This window comes from Sinocyclocheilus grahami, unplaced genomic scaffold (genome assembly GCF_001515645.1).
Source record: "Sinocyclocheilus grahami isolate Dianchi unplaced genomic scaffold, SAMN03320097.WGS_v1.1 scaffold85.1, whole genome shotgun sequence".
Taxonomy (NCBI): domain Eukaryota; kingdom Metazoa; phylum Chordata; class Actinopteri; order Cypriniformes; family Cyprinidae; genus Sinocyclocheilus; species Sinocyclocheilus grahami.
This window is the reverse complement of record NW_015505264.1, coordinates 908,433-932,549: the sequence shown is the minus strand read 5'-3', so window position 1 is coordinate 932,549 and position 24,117 is coordinate 908,433. Positions and strand designations below refer to the sequence as shown.

Genomic DNA, 24,117 nt, shown 5'->3' with positions numbered 1-24,117 from the left:
ATTATACTTTTATGTTAATTGCTGTTATTGGGTCACAGTCTTTCTGTCACCATAGAATCAGAGCGATGTGGGTGCCGGAGGAGTTTAGCAAGGGCTCTCTCCTCAGCACAACGGCTTTTAATTGCCCTCTACAGCTTCTGATGAGCCCAGCAGCTGTTGACCCATAATGCACTGGCTGGTCAACAGCCGTGCTTGTCGATTCAGCAATGCGGCCATAATGGAGCTCCTATAATCAGCGCCAGGTCGCCATATGCGCGCGAAGGAGATTGTGAACTAAAAACACAGTCCAAGAAATAAGTGAACAGACACACGAGGCAGGGCCAGGAAGAGCTTCACAGCTGTGCTGACAGGTGTCAAAAGGGGTGTGACCAAGGCGCCGTCAAACGTTATTGAATTTAAACCCCCCCCCACCCCGCAAACAGAGGCCCCTCCCTTATGCAGCTTTGCTCGGCTCAATGCTTTGTTCCTGTACTGACACCATTTCAATTTTCTCCACAAATCTACAGCATTTTCGGCCCGAGTGACTGAGGAGCAAACCAGCTGTGAAATTGCCTCTCTCCTGAGACCCCCGCCTCATCTCCCCCTCCTTGATAGAGACGTGGCAGCCAGTGCCGTACCACCGAACCTTTGGTACAGCCCAAACGCAGCCTGCCGGAAGAGCTGGATGGAGGGGAAAAGAGAAAGTGTCAAGCGTGAGGCCTTAAGACTACGACCAAAGGGGTGTAAAAAAGTAGCTACATTTAAAGACACTCAATGAAGATCACTGGCCAAACTTACGATGCGGATAGTTTAATGCGGTCATGGTGCTTATATGTAAAGGATGTATAATATCCTCTCTTTGAGCCGAGAAGCAGAGAAAATGGCTACTCTTTCAATTCACATAGATCTGTGCAGCTGCAAAAGAGAGGACGTAGAAAAAAAGAAGAAAAATCTCCAAACAGTTTTAATGAGGCTTAACAAAAAAAAAACCTTCCAATCTGAGTTAATTTTAACGGGCTGAGCTGGAAAAGGAAGGCGATCGGCATCACAAGGTTTCATAACGAGTCAATATATGTAAATCTTTACAAGGCAAACACAGTGGGAAACAAAGACATTTAACTGAAGCGCCAGTTGATGTCTCCACTTTTTGTGAACATAATTTCTCCCCATTGAAAGGTATAATTGCCTGCTATTTGAAGATATTCATGCTCAATTTTTGAAATTAATTTCAATTGGGGGGAAATGTAGAAATGTCAGCTCCCGTGAAAGGGATTTGATTTCAATTATCCTTGCTCAAAGGACTGTGATTTCCAAATACACTTAAGCAAAATTATGACAAGAATTTTTGTTCCCAGAAATTCAGTGTTTAAAGAGCGATTAGACGATAAATGGACTGGCTTTGAATTGAAGTGAATGCGCCGGTTACCATCTGAAAGGCACTCAATTATCCCTGATTGCTCCTGTTATAATGTATCAAATAGAGATACCTGCTATTGCTGTAATTTGTGTGAAAATTAACATGCTGCAATTTCCACTAGAGGGAAAAAAAGGAAGCCCTAATGGGTGCCTGAACGTACATCAATAAAATGGAGAGGGAGAGAGAGAAAGAGAGACAGACAGACAGAGAGTGGGGGTGGTTGGAGAGATCTACGAGCAAGGGAAAGCAGCTGAAAAAGAAAAACGGAGAGAGAGAGAGAGCGCCAGTGAAAGAAAACAAGGGAGAGAGAGGGAAAAAATTTAATTTACTGAAAATATTACAAATTGCACCTGTGTACAACTCCTCCAAATTACCGGCCAATCAGACGAGGGTGCCTATTACGCTTCCATTTAATCTGGATACAATGGTAGTCAATGTCTCTGTGTCCGTGGAGACACCAGAGGAGACGCATTGCTGTCAGCCGAGCTGTAAAGCCCAGAACGACAGAGGGACGGCAAAGGGGTGAGGAAGTTAATGTTTTATTCAGCCGGCAGTTTAAACTGCCATCTCACCAGGCAAAGCGGAGGACAGCTAAGTGGCTATGGTGACAAGAGAAATTGTCCTTTTGGGTTTCAACCTGTCGCCACAGAACTAGATGCAGAAATAAAGCACGAGGAGGAAGAAGGAATTGATGGGGGGGGGGGGTGTTGGTAAAGGGACGAAAATGATAAAGAAGACAGACAGGGACAAAGACAGACACTAATTTTTGGAAGGGATGTCCATCACTGTGTCTCTAAACTGGGCGAAGATGCTTGAAGTGATCACAGCATGAAGTAAGAGTGAAACACCCCACATACAAGTTTTTAAGCCGCGAGTCCAAGGCCAAGTCCAACTGGAGGCCGGTTCTTATCAGAGGAAGCTTGTTAAGGCAGGAAGCAAACCCATATTGTGTCATACGGGTCAGACAGGGCCGGTAATATATAATGGGTAGAAACATGGGTGACCGATGGAAAAAAATAAAAAAATACACGGACAGGGAATAAAAGGCCTGGGCCGAGGCATGGAGAACTTTCATAGGCTCCACAGCACCACCATCTGGACATAGTGACTGTTTCTGTATACAAAAAAAGTGTGCAGTACCTCAGGCCTCAGCGTGGATCTAAGACAGGCTGGACAGATCGGACCAGACCTCGAGAACGCGATGGGTAGCCGGCGGGTTCGGTTCTGGCAGGCCTGATCCTCACACAGCAGCCAACCCTGTGTAAATAGAGAGAAAGAAAAAGATTCAAAAAGCTGATCGGCAGTGATGCATGTGACTGCGGCCCCCAGGAGACGGGTTGCTGGTGCTTTTGCCTGTGGTGGGGCCATGTGAGGCCTCAGCCTGCAGCAGATGCAGCTGCCCCCTGCTGACACTGCCTTTCCTGCCCCTGTTATTACAGCAGGGGCCAGGGGGTAATGTGGGTAATGCCCTGCTAATGACGGAGCACTAAATAAACCCCTAGTATCAGAGGAGCACCTGTCCCTGAAGCATTACCACCACCTACCCTACTATAGACTGGAGAAGGCTGAAAAAGAGAGAGAAAGGGGGAGATAGAAATAGAGACAGGAAAATAGGGCCTGGTGAAAGATGCTAAAATAGATGCAATATTAGATGAAAAGATGCAATATTAGATATAAAACTAGAACTTTAACATTACCGTACAAATGTTTTTTTTTTCTTTTTGTGTTGAAATAATACTTTTACTCAGAGAGAACACATTGAAGACATTTATAATGTTACAAAGAATTCTAATTAAAATAAAAAAAAATCTGCTTTTTTGAATTTTCTATTCATCAAAGAATCCTGGAAAAAAAATCAGTTTCCAGAAAATGTATTAAGCAGCACAACTGTTTTCAATGTTGATAATCATAAGAAATGTTTCTTAAGCACCAAAACAGCATATTAGAATGATTTTTGACAGACAATGTGACACTAAAGACTAGAGTAAAGGTTGCTGAAAATCAGCTTTGAAGAAGAATTAATTAATTAAAAAAGATATTAAAATGAAAAACAAAAAAAAGTGTTTACAAGTTTAAACTAATATTTTAACAATATTACTGTTTGTAAAGTTGTATGGTATTTTGGATCAAATAACTGCAACCCTGGTGAGCACTATAATCATGAGCACTTATTTCAAAAATATTTTTAAAATCAACAACACTTTTAAAGTCAGTTTATTAATTTCCTGAAGTTGTCAGTCTTTACACCAAGATTTTATTTATTTTTTCATTATTATTATTTATTCATCTATTTATCACCTCCTTCATTTACAAGGACATTAGAAGACATGGAGAAGAGAGTGGAACTGGATCAAGAAAATGTTGCAAGCCAGATTTGAACCTGTTCGTCCCACATGATCACCATGACTCTACATTATTACATGTTCCAGGTGTTAATTCAAATAACTTCACAGCTTTTCCACAACTATCCCTTTTTAGATCGCACAGAATATTGAGCTATGATTTCCCCCCCCCAAACTCAGTTAAGGTCTGACTTAATTCTGGTATGAAATGCCCATTTTATGTTGCAATTAATTCCTTAGGGATATAATCACATTTGCTCAAGTTTCACTCAGAAATATGGCACATAAAGGTAAACTGGTTTCATTTGTCTCTATTGCCTGATCTACAAGCATCTGTGGATAAACTGGTCAGTTTATCGCCCCTGCTGAATCCAGAGATGAGTCTGGTCATCCCACCTGTGCTGTCAAACCTGTAAGGCCTACATGGGTTATTATTCAGACCTCACAGCATTATCGGAATCAACGGCTTGTTTTAATTTCTCAATTAATTTCATCTGGGCGGTGTTTTATGTGGATGTTATTTGCGTAATTAGCAGTAAGCCCAGGGGCTAAGGGAAACCCAGAGTGTGTAATTGAATCTGAACATATGTGAGCTGTTTGGCTTTCATTTTGAAGGGAGCGCCGGTGTTATCACCCCTCTGTTTGCCTTAACAGATCTTTTGTGCCTCTGGAGACCCAAGACTAAACCAACACTTCAGTTCCCATGGGCTTAGCAAAAGATTGCGACTACAGGAACACACACAAGCCAACTGAAAAAAAGTATGTAATTGTTTTTAAAACACAATGGGATGGGCCATCCTCAATTCAGCAGGGATGGCCAGTAGAGACTTTGTCCTATGTACAGTGGCCTGATTTGATGAAAAAGGAGATTTTTTTGCCATTTCACCTGTTTGCTGACCCACATTTCTTCATTCTGAATTAGTGACCCTCAAAGAGGCATTGGGCTTGCATACATGCAGACTTCTGAAGTCTTTTATTCTCTTCCTTGGGCACAAGAATAAAAACAGAGTGGCCGTGAAAGAGATAACATTAGCATCAAAGCACACCATAAGTAGGCCAGAAACACACTCTTCACAAGCACATTAAATAGAGGTGTATTGATGCACTTTCCCGGAATCAGGCTGATCCATATAAATCCTAAAATAAGAGTTTTAATATATATCTATTTATATATATATATATAGGCCAGCATCGGCCTCCTATGCTCATCGAGGCTCACCAATAACTATGTTATGTTTTAATACATTTCAAAATGGAATTTATTCTCATGATATCAAAGCTGCACTTTTATAGGGAAATCCATTTTATTTTGTTCCCAAATCCCGTTATTCCCATTTTAATTTTTCTGGATTCCATTTAAGGTTTTAATATTTCTAGAATCTAGTTTTAATTGTCAAATTAAATTTTATTATTCAAAAAGCATGTCTAATTAATTGAAATCCTGAAATGTACACAATTTAACAGCAACTTATTTAATAGCAATTTATTAAAAGTTTAACAAAAAATTAAGGCCCTATGAAATATTTAATTTTTTTAAAATTCATTTTTATTTTTCTTTAAACAAATTCTGTTTTCCATTAATTTTCTGGATTCCATTTGAAAGCTTTCATGAAATTTTAGTAATTAAAAGCATCTCTAATGAATAGATTTTTAAAAAATTCATTTTTTATTTTTTCTTACTGTGTTTTACTGTGTGTATTTACATTTTTCAGGTAAATAAATTCTCCTAGATATTCCTTAAAAAATTTTTTAATAATAATTTTATTAATAGTAGCATTACTATTATAATATTAAGCAATATATACGTCAGTTTCTTCAAGTTAAACCGAACCTTTATTTTGATGGGTTGCTGTGAAAACCTTTGTTTGTACATTGAGGAAAAAAAATTAACTTTAAATGATTTTAGCAAATGGCTGCAATATAACAGAGTGAAAAATTTAAGGGGATCTGAATACTTTCCGTACCCACTGTATATATGACGATAGTTTTTCCTCAAAAGAAATTGTAAAATGCTTATGAAGTGACACTCAGAGCAGCTCCATAGATTATGTTATGTGTTCATGCACTCATATATTGAGACAGCAAAGGCTGAAAACACTGCGAGCATCACAAGAGCTTCAGTATGTGTAGTAAACCAAACCGCACATCTGCGCCATTCATTCACACAGAGACACGCAGAATATGCACAATTCATATTTAGATAGTATTTTTGTGGTTTATTATTCACAGACATTAGTCAATATCACATTTGCATTTAAGTGTACCGGCCTATTTTTTATTTATTTACCCAAAATTTGGCAAATTCCACATTATACAGTAAATTCCAATTTTATGACCCCATTCCGCGATTCTGTCCGCATCGCGGAAATCACAGGTCCTATTTTCAGCAGCCATTATACAATTCACATGTTCATACACAAACCATTCAAATATAATGGTTTGGTGCTTAAGAACAATTTCTTTTTTCTTTTCTTATGTTTTGTAGAAAACAGTTGCTGCTTAATATTTTTGTGGAAACCATGACATACTCTTGGTATCTTCCAGTCTTTGGAAATGTATGCCTGCCCTGCTCACCTGTGGATGCTCAAAACATTCTAAGAATCTTCTAAAAACACATCACTCTCTATAAACTAGAGACCAGACAAAATACTCTAAACCAGTTGACAAAAACATAACCTGCTTATTTTATAGGCAGACTCTGTTTGCATCTTCATTGTAACCAACAAATGGAGGATGGGCAGAAAAAATAAGAAAATCAGGGAGCAAAAGAGAGAAAAAACATCTAATTGAAACACTAAGAGCTCGCTCTGTGAGAGAGAGAGAGGCAGGATAAAGCTTCATAATTGCATAATTATACCAGTCGATACCTGACACTGTGAATACAGCCACTTCTGCAGCCGTCAAATGAGTTCCACATAATTTAACCAAACACTGGGCAAAGACTGGGGCCCACAGATCAGTGCAAGCTACCGGAAAAACGTTCTCACTCTCCTCCTTTCTTTATCGCTTTCTCCATTTCACAATTTTGCTGTCGCATCTATACCTGCGGGTCTTTTTCTAGAGAGGTTTCACCTAGAGTATTTCAGTTCACCTCTGACTACAATCAGAACTTAGCACTTAAGGTTTCATATCTGTGTCAGGTTTGTAAGGAGATGTGTGCTTTCTTAACCATTTTGAATGAGAAATACAACTTGTACTCTCTCTTCAACACCTGATGCGGGAAAGATTTTTTACAGTTTCCAAAGAAAATGATGCAAGAAAAATGGCATGCCACGTTGATAGGGTGGTTGCTAGGGAGTTGCTACGCAGCTACAAAGGCATTCCAAGTCTTTATGATATTCTGGTCCATAGTGCTGCACAATTAATCAAAGTAACACTGAAATCGCAACATGGCTCAGTGCAATTAACAAATAGCGAAGGCTGTGATTTAATTAAATATACAGTTGTGCTCAAAATTACTCATACCCTTGGTAAATATGATCAAATTATCAAAATATGACGGCTGTGAAAATTAATCTGTATCATCAATCCTTTAGATATTTTATTTTAAAGGGGTGGTTCATCGCGATTTCACTTTTTTAACGTTAGTTAGTGTGTAATGTTGCCGTTTAAGCATAAACAATATCTGCAAAGTTACGAAGCTGAAAGTTCAATGCAAACGGAGATATCTTTTAAAATTCTGTCAGTTTAATGCCTACAAAAATGGCTGGTAGGGACTACAAACTACTTCCCGGGTTTGTGATGTAACAAACCCAGATAAACCCCGCCCTCGGGAAAAGGCAGCAAAGGGGGCGAGGCCATGCTGCGCTGCTTTAGAGAAGAGGAAGAGAAAACTAGAGGTGCACGTAAAAATCTATAAGCAAACTGATAAGCGATATTAACGATGCCGTTGTTTACAATACAACCGGAACGCATGCCGCTGAGGTGTGGGGCGGGACGATTAGACACGCACTAGAGACGGTTGAGCCAATCACAACATACTGGGCTAGCTAACCAATCAGAGCCCATCGCCTATTTCTGAGGGAGGGGCTTCAAAAAAGAAGGAAATGATCAGCGTGTTTCTCAGAGAAGGGACAGAGCGGTGTAGAATAAAGGTAAACTATGTGAAAAATAATGAGTTTTTTTAAAAAAAAATGGGTTTTTTTTTTTTTTTTTTTAAACGAAGCATTAACACATGTTAGACTGCACCCCATAAACACAATCAAGCCTAGAATAAAACCAGTGAACCACCCCTTTAAAAATGTACTAAAATCTAACCTTTCATTGGAGAATAAGAATTTAAAATGGGAGAGAAATCTCATTATGAAATAAATGTTTTTCCTCTAATACACATTGGTCACAATTAATCATACCCTTTTATCCAATACTTTTTGCAACCTCCTTTTGCAAAGAGAACAGCTCTGTGTCTTCACCTATAATGCCTGAAGAGTTTAGAGAACATCTGACAGGAGATACAGAATCTCTCCAGACCCTTCAGATTTCCAGCTGCATGTTGATGCTTCTCCTCTTCAGTTCACCACACTCATTTTCTATAGGGTTCAGATCAGGGAACTGGGTTGGCCAGGGCAAAAGCTTGGTTTAGTTCTCAGTGACCAATTTTTGCTTTGATTATGATGTTTGTTTGTGGATCATTGTCCATTTGGAAGATCTAACCACGGCCCATTATCAGATTTCTAGCATGGACAGTCAGTTTTTAATTTTTTATCCATTGGTATTTTATAGAATCCATTATGCCATCTATCTGAACGGCAGAAAAATAGGCCCACAACATTAAAGATCCAGCAGTATATTTCATTGTACACATGGGGTACTTTTTTATCCTTGTGTGCACCAAACCCATCTTGAGTGTTTGCTGCTAAAAAGCAAGTTTTTTTTTAGTTTCATCTGACCATTGAACCCAGTCCCATTTAAAGTTCCAGTCGTCTCTAGCAAATAAATATGCTGGAGTCTGTTTTTGGATGAGAGTGTTTTCTTTTTTTAGTTTTTTCTTGAAACCCTCCCAAACATTTTTTTTTTTTTGAGGCTTTCTGACGCCAAGACTCAACTATTTTCTGCAGTTCTCCAGCTGTGATCCTTGGAGTCTTTGGCCACTCAAACTCTTCTCCTCACCATGTATTAGGACGATATAGACACACGTCTTCTTACTGTATTAGAGAAAAATATTTATGTCATAATGTGATTTTTCCCCACTTTCACTTTTTATTTTATTTTTTTTTAAGTGCTTTTTTTTTTCATTTTTGAATGAAAGATCAAGTGGATAAACAATGCAGATTTATTTTCACAGCCTTTTTTGATCATATTTACCAAGCGTATGAATAATTTTGAGCACAACTGTATATGCACTGTGTGTTTCAGAGTGTTGTGCGAGATGTTCTTTTACACACAGTCACAAGTATCCTCTCATGGCAAAAACAGAATAAATAATAAAAGTCGTAAAATTAACAAGAAGCAATATAAGACATTTAAGGTTAATACTAGACCAAAAGAATCTAAAATATATTCAGGTGATACTTTAAAAAAAAAATCTAATATTAATAATAATGGTGCAATTAAAAAATGTAAATAATTTATAAATGAATTATTTCCATCCATAACTCAAACCACGCTTGATGAATTGCATGATGAAGAAACCACAACAGCGATGTGTGCCTTAGCAAGCACCGCTAAATGAAGGAATTTTGCCATCTAAACACCCATAAATCCACCAGCCCCTCTGAACACGCACACAACCTCTCTCTGATGCCCTTAATCCAGAGCTGCCCCTTCTAGTCGAGGAAAAAAAGCTGCCATTACAGGCAGCTTGGTGCAAAAAAGCCCCCAAGACACCAGCCTCTCACAGGCTTTGTGCCTTGGTAATCAACAGCTGTACATTCACACAGCGGCTGTGGAGCCCAAGAGCGGCTGAATGGACGCAAATGCGTCCACTTTGTACATCTCTGCTTTAATCAAGCCTTTTCTATTCAGCAATCTGACCTTCTGTTCAAAACAGGATTATCACCTTTTTTTAAATTTATTTATTTCGGTCACCCCCCCACAACCACCATCACATCCCGAAGCCAGTTACCAAGGGCGAAGCACATGACGAACATAATTGCAATAATTTGTTAAACGCCATGGCAACCCACATTAGAATGGGGTAAATACGGGGGGTGCCACTTCGTGCCACGCTCTCATTTTGCAGAAGACTCCAGGAGTCAGAACGGATGACAAGGAAGGAGAGAAGTGGGGGGCAAAGGGGGAAGGGAGGGAGACGAGTGGAAAGCATATTTGCTTTGTCTCTAAAGGGTGATTTTATTGATAATGGTGGTGGGCTGAAGGTGGAGGTGGCAGTGATTTCTTTCATGATTAATGCCTCGCCGGTGTTCCGTAGGAAACTCAACAAACACTGCTGACTTCCAATCTGTAACCATGTAAGCTGCAAGTCCTCCCTCACGCAGCCAGGCTTTCTCCCTCTATCTCTGCGAACAAACAACTCTATTTGAGCTCTCCCCTCAGCTGAAAGGAATCCTTAATTACACAATATCAGCCTCTTCATTGCTCCTAGTGTGGGAGGGGACGGCTGAGCTGTGTCCACTGAAGCCGGGCCTGAGCGAGGAGGGGGGCCGCATTCACTACCAGCAGCTGTTTCACACATACTGACAAAAGAGCCTACAGGCACCGTCCCAGTGAGGGAGGTGGCTACATTCAGGCCGCTAATTGATTTTTCTGCACAGCACTGTGGGAGAATATACCCCCACGACTTTCAAGTCGGATTCGTGAGTTTCCGGCATTCCAGAACTTCCCAGCTTGGCTTGAGAGTTCCAGAACCTAGCTAGCTCATCCCGACTGGACATGGTGTGCAGTGATTACAGATGTCGATCAAAACCCTCAGCTGGGAAATTAGATACACAAACGTATGCACGCTCTTAACGTAGGCCCAATATCTGCACACTTGTCACATTGCCAGGGCCTGTATTTCTGCAAAGAAACTGCGAGTGCGCACAAAATGAAACCCATTTGTGACGCAGTGGGAGGGGGGCGGTAGCTGTTTGGAGCAACACTCAAAGGCGAAAGACCGCATCTGAAATTCAATAAAGACAGGAAATAAACAAACAGCATGAGGAAGGTGAGCTCAAATTAACCCATGTTACGTGCTCACAGAGTGGCCGGGTGTTGAAATGTGAATGTAGCAACGATTACTGCCATCAGATCATTTAAGACCAACTCATTAGGCAGGGAGCTAATTAAAGTAGAGAATGAAGACTCTTGGACAATAAACTTGACAATGTGTACCTGTAGTGTTACTGTATAGGACACATTTGAAGGAAGGCACATGAACACAGAGCTTCGGCAAAAGCATACATAAACGATTATTTTGTCTTTTACAGAATATAAATTCTGTGACCTTTGACCTGTCAAGTTTTTTGTTGTTTTTTTGCTGCATGATTTGCAGTGTTGTGGGTGGGAAACAGAAGAAGTTGGTTTACCATTTTGAATGTTATTATAGGTATGCTGGTATTTTGAGCATTGGGTCTACTGATAGACCGGTATCAAAAGACTAATAATAATAAATATTATTAATATCGTTACTGTCCACGTAAATCCTATTACTACATCACATACATTAAAATATCATTATAATAATTTTTTATAATCATATTTGTATTTTTAACAATGTAAATGTAGTATAATGTAGTTGAAGAACTGATTCTGAAAATCATAATTGGCCATGAAAATATATAAAATATAATATTTTGCAGCCATATTTACATTTTTAACATTGTAGTCTAGTGATCACGCAGTTATCATGTATATACATAAATTTTATATAAATATATATAAATAAATATATATATAAATAAATATATATATATATATATATATATATATCTATATCTATCATCAGGGCTGTACGCTAACTTTTTTTTCACATAGCATTGGTGCTACAGAGGTTGAAAGTTTTGTAACACAGGCCAAAAAGTTGTAGCACAAGTATAAAACGTCTGTTATCATGTCTGAAAACAAACACAAGTAATGGAGTTCATCACTTAAACAGGCACTGATGTTCCATACAGAGCACAAAAAATACAAACCATCACAAAAATTGTTTTAGACAAAGTTTTCTTAATTTGCTAAAAATGGAAGAGTGCAGAAACATAACACCTCTTATGAACTTTACTATGCATTATACAGAGGCAAAAGGAAAAGAAAAAATACCATCTAAACTTTTCTAAAGACAGTAAGTTCCCCTCAGACATGCATTCATATAAACTCCAGCCCCTAATTGAATCGCGATTTGTTTAGCATCTCAACTGATTTGAATCGTCACATATTTAAATCGATTTTCAACCGGCTCGCGGTTAATCGTTACATCCCTATTGTTAGTGAGCAACACCCCAGCCTAAGGCAGACCTGTGCAATAATCATGCTGTCTAATCAGCATCTTGATATGCCACACCTGTGAGGTGGATGGATTATCTCGGCAAAGGAGAAGTGCTCACTAACAGATTTAGACAGATTTGTGAACACTATTTGAGAGAAATAGGCCTTTTGTGTACATAGAAAAAGTCTTAGATCTTTGAGTTCAGCTCATGAAAAATGGGGGCAAAAACAAAAGTGTTGCGTTTATAATTTTGTTCAGTGTGTATATATATATATATATATATATAGGTGTGCTCATAAATTTACATGGCCCTTGATCAGAACAAAATAAGAGGGATCATAAAAATTGCATGCTATTGTTTATTTAATACTGTCCTGAATAAGTTATTTCACATAACAGATGTATATGTATTCTCCATAAGACAAAATAATAACAATTTATAAAAATGACCCCATTCAAAAGTTTACATACCCGTGAATCTTAATACTGTGTGTCGTTTCCTGGATGATCCACGACTGTCTTTCGGTTTTGTGATACTTTTTCATGAGTCCTGCATTGGTCCTGAGCAGTTCAACTGCCTGCTGTTCTTCAGAAAAATCCTCCAGCCAACATTTTCTGCATATTTGAACCCTTTCCAACAGTGACTATGATTTGGAAGATCCATCTTTTCACATGGATGACAATTGAGGTACTCATACATAACTATTATATAACGTGAAAACATTTACTGATGCTCAAGGCGACAACACAATGCATTAAGAGCTGGGGGGGGGGTGTAAACTTTTTGAATTGGATGATCAGCGTAAATTGTACTCATTTTGTCTTCTGGGAAACATTTAAGTATTTATGTAACTTCTAAAGTGCAGTACCAAATGAAAAAAATTTGATCTTTATAAAAAATAAGAAAAATGTACACCATTCCATTCAAAAGTTTACACCCTCTGGCTCTTAATGCATTGTGTTGCCTTCTTGAGCATCAGTAAATGTTTTCACCTTTTGTAATATCAAAAGTCCCTCAGTTGCCCTCAGTGTGAAAAGATGGATCTCAAAATCATACAGTGACTGCTGGAAATGGTTCAAATATGCAGAAGATGCTGGAAAGCCAAAGAATGTGCAGGAACTGGAGGATTTTTCTGAAGAACAGCAGGCAGTTGAACTGCTCAGGACCAACGAGGGACTCATGAACAACTATCACAACACAGAAAAACAGTCATGGATCCTCCAGGAAACAACAGATTATTAAGATTCAAGGGTATGTAAACTTTTGAATGGGGTCATTTTTATAAATTCAGAATTTTTTTTGTCTTCTGGAGAATATACAAACATCTGTTATGTGAAATAGCATATTTAGGACAGTATTAAATAAACAATAACATGCAAATTTTGTTAAAATTATTAACATTTTGCATATTCTGCAAGGGGCATGTAAATTTATGAGCACAACTGTATATATACATGTGTCTGTACACGTTTGGTGAGAATTTTCTCTAACGATTTGCAAAAACTCTTGGTGCAAATAGATATTTATTAGTTACATGGCTCTTTATTATGCGACACCTTACCCACAACACCTGCAGTGGCCAATCTGGAACGCATAGGTGGTGCATTACGAGAAGCATTTGTTCATATTGGTCCTGAGCAGTTCAACTGCCTGCTGTTCTTCAGAAAAATCCTCCAGCCAACATTTTCTGCATATTTGAACCCTTTCCAACAGTGACTATGATTTGGAAGATCCATCTTTTCACATGGATGACAATTGAGGTACTCATACATAACTATTATATAACGTGAAAACATTTACTGATGCTCAAGGCGACAACACAATGCATTAAGAGCTGGGGGGGGGGGTGTAAACTTTTTGAATTGGATGATCAGCGTAAATTGTACTCATTTTGTCTTCTGGGAAACATTTAAGTATTTATGTAACTTCTAAAGTGCAGTACCAAATGAAAAAAATTTGATCTTTATAAAAAATAAGAAAAATGTACACCATTCCATTCAAAAGTTTACACCCTCTGGCTCTTAATGCATTGTGTTGCCTTCTTGAGCATCAGTAAATGTTTTCACCTTTTGTAATATCAAAAGTCCCTCAGTTGCCCTCAGTGTGAAAAGATGGATCTCAAAATCATACAGTGACTGCTGGAAATGGTTCAAATATGCAGAAGATGCTGGAAAGCCAAAGAATGTGCAGGAACTGGAGGATTTTTCTGAAGAACAGCAGGCAGTTGAACTGCTCAGGACCAACGAGGGACTCATGAACAACTATCACAACACAGAAAAACAGTCATGGATCCTCCAGGAAACAACAGATTATTAAGATTCAAGGGTATGTAAACTTTTGAATGGGGTCATTTTTATAAATTCAGAATTTTTTTTGTCTTCTGGAGAATATACAAACATCTGTTATGTGAAATAGCATATTTAGGACAGTATTAAATAAACAATAACATGCAAATTTTGTTAAAATTATTAACATTTTGCATATTCTGCAAGGGGCATGTAAATTTATGAGCACAACTGTATATATACATGTACACGTTTGGTGAATTTTCTCTAACGATTTGCAAAAACTCTTGGTGCAAATAGATATTTATTAGTTACATGGCTCTTTATTATGCGACACCTTACCCACAACACCTGCAGTGGCCAATCTGGAACGCATAGGTGGTGCATTACGAGAAGCATTTGTTCATACTCACACTGCAGTATCTCCTGATGTGGCGGCGAATGTCCAGTTGCAGTTTGTTGCTAATTTGAATAGGATGCTCCATCGGGCTGCCCCGACAGGGGATATGGCAACAATTCTTCAGGCTGGGCTGTAAGGTGCTCCCCTGGAAACAAATAAATTAACTTTTAACACAGCATTTGATCACGGCACACAAGCCCACACACACACACAAAAAAACAACAACAACATAATCAGAGCATTTATGCTGTTGACTGGCATTGCCCAAAATTTTTTGTCTTAAGTGAACGTAAACAGATGAGAAAGAAAACGCATGTGTAACAGTATTTTTAGATCTGTGTGTGTTCGATGTTAAAGAGTTAGCCGTCTAATAAACGTGCTGCTATCATTAATGTTAATCAAAGAACAAAAGAAAATCATTAACTGACTGAATATCTTTCGTAAATGTAATGAGGATTAATCAATATTTTATGAAAAGAAAACTAAACAGCGTTTTTAAATTTTTGATTTCAATTTCTGTACCTGACATTTGTTCGGTTTTATTTATTTATGCTATTGCTAATTTGTTTACTTGTCTTTAACAATTTAATGTTTGAAATTTATATTAGTCTAGTTGTTTTTTTCTGTGGTATTTTTCTGATAAAACCATAGACATAAAACAGAATAAATATGTTTGACATCTAAATATTTGACTTAAAATTTGTTTAATGGATTTTTTTATCTTATTGGAATCGGAATTAGGAATCGATAAGAATCGGAATCGATAAGCAGAATCGGAACCAAATCGATAAAATTCAAAAGATTCCCAACCCTACCTATTAGACATTCAAACATACTAAAAATATAATGTCAGTGCCCTCGGACCAAGGCTCTAGGGTATCTAGGTTGGGAACAGAAACACAAAGGAGCAAAAATGGCACTGCATTAAGCTTTCAGCTGTGTATCTGGGTGACAGCAAGTAACAAATGCCATACTGCGCAGATGATTTGCAAGCTTTGCCAGCTTTTCTACATCTAAAAGGCCCCAGACCTCCCATTGAGAAACAGTGGCAACAATTGTAGTTAAACAGTGGATATAAACTACTGTAGCCTAATATCCCTTCAATCTAACCTCACATGGGCACTAGCAGAGCTGTTTATGGTGCTCATTATGCCTCAAATAAGCTGTGTGTGTGTGGCTAATGCGTTAGCACATTTGCTCGGCAAAACCTCTCTACCCCCTGCCCAGCTCTGCCAAGCCTCTATAAATAAAGTGTGTGGCTATGAAATTAATAGGCCGGTAAAAGCCTGAAGCAGAGGAAGTAATCACCTGTGCCGCTTAAATTTATTGTTACCTGTCATTACACAATATTTAACAGGAAGTTAAGGTAGGACGCAATTGAACGGTGAGAAATGCATGAATCGGGATGGACTGCTTGGCATTTTCCTGACCGATAAGATCAGGTCTGCTAATGGATGTGAATATGAGGGCTGATAACTCACCGCCCCGAGTGTCTGCACACACACACACACACACACATCTGTGGTCAAGGGAACAGGGTGATGCGTGAACTGTAGTTAGGAGTGGACACAGAATGTTGTGTGTATTGTGAGACTGTTTTACATGACTACTTGAGAAGCAGTTGATCAGGATATTCTGGAAGCAAATGTGGCATAAATGTGTTGCTAACCATTAAGTATTTAAGGAAACCAGCTACTTGGTTCTGGTGACACGGTGGGGAGACTGTAGTAGTGTCTGAGTTTTGGACCCAAAGGCAGGATACCAAACAACCAGGGTCTGTTGTCATGGAGACAGAGTGGCAAGGGTTCATGCACTTTTTAAAGAAACTGAATTTCCATCTGGGGGGTAAATGGGATCTTAGCTGCTAGGGAAAATATAGGGAACAATATACATAGTTGATATTTTTAAAATGCTCCGAAATTAACATGTTTACAAACCATCTAAACATATAACCTTAATCTTAAAAATAAAAAAATGATAAAAACAAATATATAAAAAAATTTATATTAATTAATGAATGATTTGTTAACAACTTACATCAGTTAAAATATGTTCAGAATTAATGTTTTTTTTACTGAATAAAAACAAATACCTAAATACACAAAGTGAAATGAAATTAAATAGCTTAATTAATTTTCACAACGGCAGTTAAAATACGTTCAGAGATTACAGTGAGGTAAAAAAAAATAAAAATTCAATATCTATACTATAATATATGCTGCTCTTCGTGTCAAAAGAACTGAGCAAAAAAGGGAAACTGATCTTAATTCAGATGTCCTTTCTGGCAAAATATAATCAATACTGATCCAGACAGACTGTCTCACCAAGCCATGTAGCAATAAGCACTGCATCAATGCCTTCGATAGGCTCACAGATTCGGCCCACTACAGGGTGCACCTGCTGGGACAGGTAGTACTGTGTGTCCAGGCTGAGTCCCGGCTGTTTCTGTAGCTGCTCCAGGGCATACGCCCTCTGACTGGCTGCCAGGTTTGAACCGTCCTAACAGAGGAAAGCACAGGCAGCGGGGGAAGTTTAGTGTGGGTTTACTGCCAAATTTTAGAGTCAGAAGTACAAATACACTGGTCGCTCACCTGACAGATGACATAAGAAACAGTGTCACCCGCTTTAACCTTCTTTCCACCCTGGGAGTTGATCCAGAGGGCAACATGGACGTGGGGGAGACTCTTCTTGTCAGGGTAGTCCTGAGGATCCTTTGTCAGGGACTGAAGAAAAAAAAAAAAACGTATTCCCTTGAACACACTTCATGAGACAGCCATGAAATTGTTCCCATGACCTTAAAATCAGTTATTGGAATACTTTAAATGCTTTGAACTCTTCTCAATTTAAATGAGATTTGTGCCCATCATTACACAACTAAATAAATAAATAAACATATAATATTTTCAGAAATAATAAACCACATTTATGAAGTTAGAATAATACATTATTTTTGCTTCAAATAAAAGCTGCTCATTAAAAAGACCCCAAACCTCTGAACAATATTTAAGCAATTTCAGTCACTACATAATTACCAAAACACCATTTGTTTTTTTTGTTTTGAGCGGTTAAGGTTTTCTAATATTTCAACTAGTAGTGTAGATATTTTCCTAATTTATTCATAGCCGAACCAATTTGCGAAAAGCCTGTTTCTAATTCAGTCCTTCACCTTGTGTATCTCAAACATATTGAGTGGAATACTGCCATTGGCCACCTTCTCTCCAACCTCAATCAGATGTTTCTGAATGTTCTCTACGATGGTGTCACGGTTCTGGTCTGACAGGATCTGACCAATCACATAACTAGATGAAAGGGAAAAGGATCATATAAATAACAACAGTATTACAAAAGACTATATACAGAATCAGAAAGAGCTTTACTGCCATGCGAGTTTGCACACACAAGGCATTTGTCTTGGTGTCAGGAGCTTCAAGTAGATCAAGAAAGATTACTCCTACATTACTGTCTTTATAAAGGACAGAAAGGACTAACGATCTGTAGTTCAGTGCACTGACTTGCCACACTCTTTGGCCAGGTCACACCAGTCTCTACGCACAATGTCCAGGCCTTTCAGCTCTTGTTTTGTGGTGTATTTGCCATCTCCCTGAGGCTCAACCATCAGTGCTGCATATTTCTTCTTCTTCAGCAGCAGAAGGGACTTAAACACGCCGTCAATGTCAATCTCCAGAAGCTTATAGAGTTTATTCACCTCGCTTCTCACCTACACACACACACACAGAGACACATTTATTCAATTGCTGAATGGTTGGTATAATTCCCTCCTGACTGTCAGTGATGTCTCAATCATTAATGTCACTCACTCAAGCTTTAAAAATCCAATAATGCATTTTTCTGTGAGACGTGCAGAAACCCACTCCATTTCCCCCAAAACCTTACCTTGTTTCCCAGTTTGAAGACCTCCTCCAGATTGGTGCTGTTGGTGTTGATCATGATGGAGTCGGTATCCCCGTATATGACCTCCAGATTCATCTGAGGGAGAACCGTAAACCGTCAAACCCACGCACGGCTTACAAATAACAAACACGGCAAGTGCCACTTAATTATTACTGTAATGTACACCAATCATGACTCACCCTCTGCACCATTTCTTTGGTGTGCATCAAAATCTGCGGGAGACAAAAGACTGCATGTCACTGGGGAAACACAATAAACACTAAACACAGCAAGTGGAGAACAATATAAATTTCAAATCAGTCAAACACACCCACTCACTTTGGCGAATATACATTTATCAGCAAGAAATACTACGGGGAAAAAAGTGCACATGCGTAAACTCAAACACATGAACATAAGGATTTGCACATGCAAAGCACACAAAGAATTTAATTAGCAAATCTATTCAGTAATTCAACATTTATCAAAGGGGGAGAGAAAAAGCCTCTGTGATTTGCTTCTAAATGGAGGATAATTGGCTAAGAGGTCTATTAGCTGCACTGAAATGGGGCTCCAAACCCACACACAAGCAGAGTCATTATAAGGCCTAATAGTCTTAATCACCACTGGACTGCATGACGAGAAAAAGAGAGAGTGAGAGAAGGGGAGGGTTGTCCAGCTGCAGAGGGAGACCCATGTAAACCACAGCTGTCAGAGAAAAGGAGAGAGACAAAAGGAAAAAATGAAAGGCAGACAGAGGGAGGTAGAAGTGTAGCACAAGAGGAAAAAAATAATACATAAAAGAAGCAAAAGAAAGAAAAAGGCTAAAAAAAATGTTTAAAAAAAGGCTAAAAAAAAAAAAAGGAGAAAAAAGGCTTAGTGGTCAGAGTCATGGTGCTAATTTGGGAAACTCAGGTTCAAATCACAGCTCCCAGCTGACTGTATTTACATGTCACTTACTGATTACAATCGACATTGAAGTTAAAAAAGAGGTTTACAAGATCATGAAATATTCCTGTAATTAAATGAATGAACTACAGTACCATTCAAAAGTTTGGGGTCTGTAAAAATTGTATAGTCTCCTATGCAATTATTTGATCAAAAATACAGTAAACAAAAACAGTAATAATGTGAAATATCATTACAATTTAAAATAACTGATACTTCAGAAAATATTCAAACATTCCTTCTTATCTCTGCCAAAAACAGTTGTGCACTTAGGATTCTTTGATGTATAGAACATTCAAATGCATTAAATGCTCTTTGTGCTAACAAAAAAAACTATTTCAAATAAAGGTCATGGACAGCACATACAATAGCATTTATTTGAAACAGACTTGTTTTTATTATAAATGTCTTTAATGTCACTTTTGATAAATTTAAGACATCCTTGCTGAATATACAAGCATTCATTTAAAAATAAAAATCTAAATTCTCGCTAAACTCGAAATTTTTAAAAAGGTAGTTTGTTTTATTATAGAAAGATAAAAAATGAAAATCAAAAACTAAAGCGTCTAATGGTATTCTATTAGTTTATATTCCAAGTAAGGATTTAACATGACAAATAAGGAATACAGGCATATAACTGTCATATTTGGAATCCTTAAAACCTTACATGATACATTCATAACTGGAATATGACCATATTCTGATTTATAAAAGAATATTCCTTTGCATTAAAATATTTATTTTGACAATTTCCTGTCAACTCTTTATTTTAGAACTCTTTGCAAGTGGCCTCAAAAATGATAAAAGGAAGGTGACAAATCTATCCCACAAACCCACTGCAGACAGTAACAGGTAGACAGAGAGACTGTACATATCTGAAGCGTCATGTTAACGGTGACCGTTTACTCAGGGTGTCCAGCCTTAAACATACACCCCACAGCCGCTGTGCCAGCATGCAGGGTGACCTCTATGGGAGAGGGACTCGGACAGGTGGGGGTTTCGTCAGGGGAATAAGGGGCGCTAATCTGAGGCCTCAAAGAGACAGGGACACACAGCATCCTGTCAACAGCAATCGAGCAAGACACCAGGATTCATGCCCCCCAGCACACACATATACATCATAGCCAAACCCAAGCCCTCAGAGGGACAAGGACGAGGCTATTTCAGAGCACGGGAAGCTCCACTCCTTGAAACTGGAGCAGGACTTAAGCATGCTTTATGAGGTGTAACATGCCTCCCAGAGGGAAGTAGGAGGTCAGGTCTGAGTAATAACAAAATAGCTGTCGGCATTAACCAACATAGCCAAGGTCACCCCAAAACACACAGAAACACACAACTAATTAAGCAGGATTAAACATCTGTTATGTGTGGTTTGCTGTTGGTGTGCCTTCCATTTTTGCGTTATCAAAACTGGATCACGATATAGACTAGACATGTAGAAGAATATGCAAGTACTTGCCAGTGCAAAAGTCGTTGCCAAAGTGTTGCTACATGTTCTGTTCTCAGTGTTTAAGGGTGTTTCTGAGTGGCTACTTACTTTGCCCAAGTCAAAAGAGCCCATACTGTACCTGAAGGTGCAGTCACATTAGCAACATTTCTGTGAAATTTTGCAGCCAAAAAAGTCCAACGTCAAGTTGCTCTTTGTGAGCAACTTTCCCCCCCACACTTTTGACTGTGGGGATTCCCACGTAAATACCTGCCAAATTTCGTCAAACAACAAGTGTGACTGCAACTTTAGATATTTTGATCTCTATATGTTGAAATACCTTTTGTTTACCCATTTACTAGGTAAACAGTCTCTTAAGTTTTAGAAAAGCAACAGCACATGAAGTTTAATATTAGGGTTAAAGGGTTAGTTCACCCAAAAATGAATATTAGCCCATAAATTACTCACCCTCAAGTCATCCTAGGTGTATATTACTTTCTTCTTTAAGACGAATCCAGTCAGAGTTATTTTAAAAATTGTCTTTGATCTTTCAAGCTGTTTAATGGCACTCAGCAGGTGTTGCAGTGCATCAGTCCAAAAGAAGTAGAATAAAAAGAAGTTAAATAAAAAGCGACCATCCTTAATAAAAAAAAGAGTCTCACACAGCTCCGGGGGGTGAACAAAGTCCTGCTGTAGTGAATCAATGCATTTTTGTAAGATAAATAACCATATTTAAAAAGTAATAATCCATTTAATCTAGCTTGCGCTAACTGTTGTACACTGAAGCAGTTCCGGGCTGATGTCGGCTTTGCACATGCGCTGCTCAGAAGTGACGAACGCGGAAGCACAGGGGAGAGATCAAAACAAAAAAACGGTCACTAATTAGAAGTACAAAACTAGGATTTCTAAAGAAGAATTTCGGAGGATTTCGATATAAGCCAAGAGGAGACTGGTTTTCCTTTGCTAATGTAAGGAAACGTGGCTTCCTTTGCTCCTGTAAACAAACGTTGGTTTTCACGTGACTCACCGGCGCATGCACAATGCCGACATCATACGTCATCAGCCCGGAACTGCTTCCGTGTACAACTGTTGGTCCAAGCTACATTAAAGTGATTATTACGTTTTGAATATGGATATTTTTGTTACAAAAACGCATCGATTCGCTACAGCAGGACTTTGTTCACCCCCTGGGGCTGTGTGAGACTCTTTTTTTATTAAGGATGGTCGCTTTTTATTTAACTTTTTATTCTACTTCTTTTGGACTGATGCACTGCAACACCTGCTGAGTGCCATTAAACAGCTTGAAAGATCAAAGACAATTTTTAATATAACTCCGACTCATCTGAAAGAAGAAAGTCATATACACCAAGGATGGCTTGAGGGTGAATAATTTATGGACTAATTTTCATTTTTGGGTGAACTAACCCTTTAAGGGTTTGTTCAAATCCATAACAACAGTAGTAATGTGTGGCATAGCAAGCACCACAAAATATAATGCATAATTCAACTAGGTGAACGCTAGGTGGGATCACAGAGACTTCACAGAAGGCTAGGATGGCTCTTGTCCTCTGCCTGTGCTTCGCACCCGGCTCTCCAGCGGCACCCTTAGAGCCCACACTTAAATTGATACGCCATCTGTCTGTGTGAGTGTTTCTGACCTTGAGCAGGTGCGAGTTTACTTCAGAGGGAGCCATAAAGTTACAGCTACTTAGCAATGCAACTGTATACTGTATTACACAGTTCATTTAGCTGCACCACTAACGCTGATGCAGACAGATATTAAACGAGTTGGGAAAAAGAGAATTGGAGGGATAGAGGCACCAGGGGGAAAAAAAAAGTAAGAGAGGCTACAGTGATAAATTAGATTATGTTTGTATGTTTCCATAGCCACTGTACTGTATGTCGGTGTATTATGACAACAGAAAAAGACTGGGGGGCCCATAGAGCTGAAAGACAAGTCATTTGACTATGGCTCAGAAATGAGCGGAGACGGCTCGTCTTAAAACACATGCCGACCAAACACATCTGAGAGTAAACATACAGAAGGCACAGAGCCTCTGACATCGGAGTCCAGCGATGTTTTGCCAGCATGGATTTTCTGAGTAGACCTTCTCAGATCTGACCAGTTTTTACAATAAATGACGCTTCATTGCATAGTATATCAAAACAATATTATCTTTTAAAGTCTTTTAAGGGAGAAAAGCTGTGAATGTGCTAATATAACTAGGCCTCGAAATTCAGTAACAAATGTCTAACAAACTAAATTTCATAATGTGGTCCATATAGAGTTAAGCATACAGTAATTGTCAATGATTCATTTTAAGAGACACATGAAAAAGCACAGTAAGTGAGTCATACATTAATTCAGTAAACCAATAACTGATCCCACCAATGATTCATTAGAATTAGAATCACTTTAACAAATTTAATAAAAGGACGTTCAAAAGCTGGGGCTCTGTTAAAAATGCTAATTTGGTGATAAAGAAGTTGTTTGAAACAATGTCTTTACGGTCTCTTTTGATCAGTTTAGCACAATAATAATAATAATAATAATTCTGACCCCAAACTTTTAACGATAATGTGTTTGTTTTTAATATGCCAGCGAAGATGCGAAATAAAGGCTTATTTCTTTACCCAAGATGGGTTTTTTTGGGGGTCCCCCATCCCATTTAGCTCATTACATTCAATTTACACTGCAAGCTCACCAATGAGTAAAAATATGGGGGTAGAATTGTTGCTTAATTCCAAATAAATAGATTATGATCCACAAATAAATAGAATGAGATCCACAAATAAATCTTTAAGTTTCACAAACATGAATTAAATTCACAAATAAATAAAATGAGATTTGCAAATAAAAAACATATTCACAAATATATATTTATGTCACAACCACAACTTTGCCTGGCATTTATTTGTGAATCGCGTCCTGTGCATTTGTAGATAGCTGCACGCATTTGTGAATCGCGTCCTGTGCATTTGTAGATAGCTGCACGCATTTGTGAATCGCGTCCTGTGCATTTGTAGATAGCTGCACGCATTTGTGAATCGCGTCCTGTGCATTTG

General features: G+C 38.4%; 1 protein-coding gene across 1 annotated transcript in view; it reads right to left on the bottom strand.

Annotated features, from left to right (window-relative positions):
* The window catches only part of LOC107586771 (DNA polymerase alpha catalytic subunit-like), a 60,096-nt gene that overhangs the window by 13,814 nt on the left and 22,165 nt on the right, over positions 1-24,117 (bottom strand). The window contains exons 27-34 of the mRNA XM_016274292.1: positions 18,878-18,910; positions 18,681-18,773; positions 18,299-18,504; positions 17,953-18,085; positions 17,378-17,509; positions 17,103-17,285; positions 14,800-14,931; positions 2,537-2,653 (exon numbers count right to left, since the gene is read on the bottom strand). Of these exons, the coding sequence (XP_016129778.1) occupies positions 2,537-2,653; positions 14,800-14,931; positions 17,103-17,285; positions 17,378-17,509; positions 17,953-18,085; positions 18,299-18,504; positions 18,681-18,773; positions 18,878-18,910 (1,029 nt within the window). The remainder of the gene's footprint in view (positions 1-2,536; positions 2,654-14,799; positions 14,932-17,102; positions 17,286-17,377; positions 17,510-17,952; positions 18,086-18,298; positions 18,505-18,680; positions 18,774-18,877; positions 18,911-24,117) is intronic.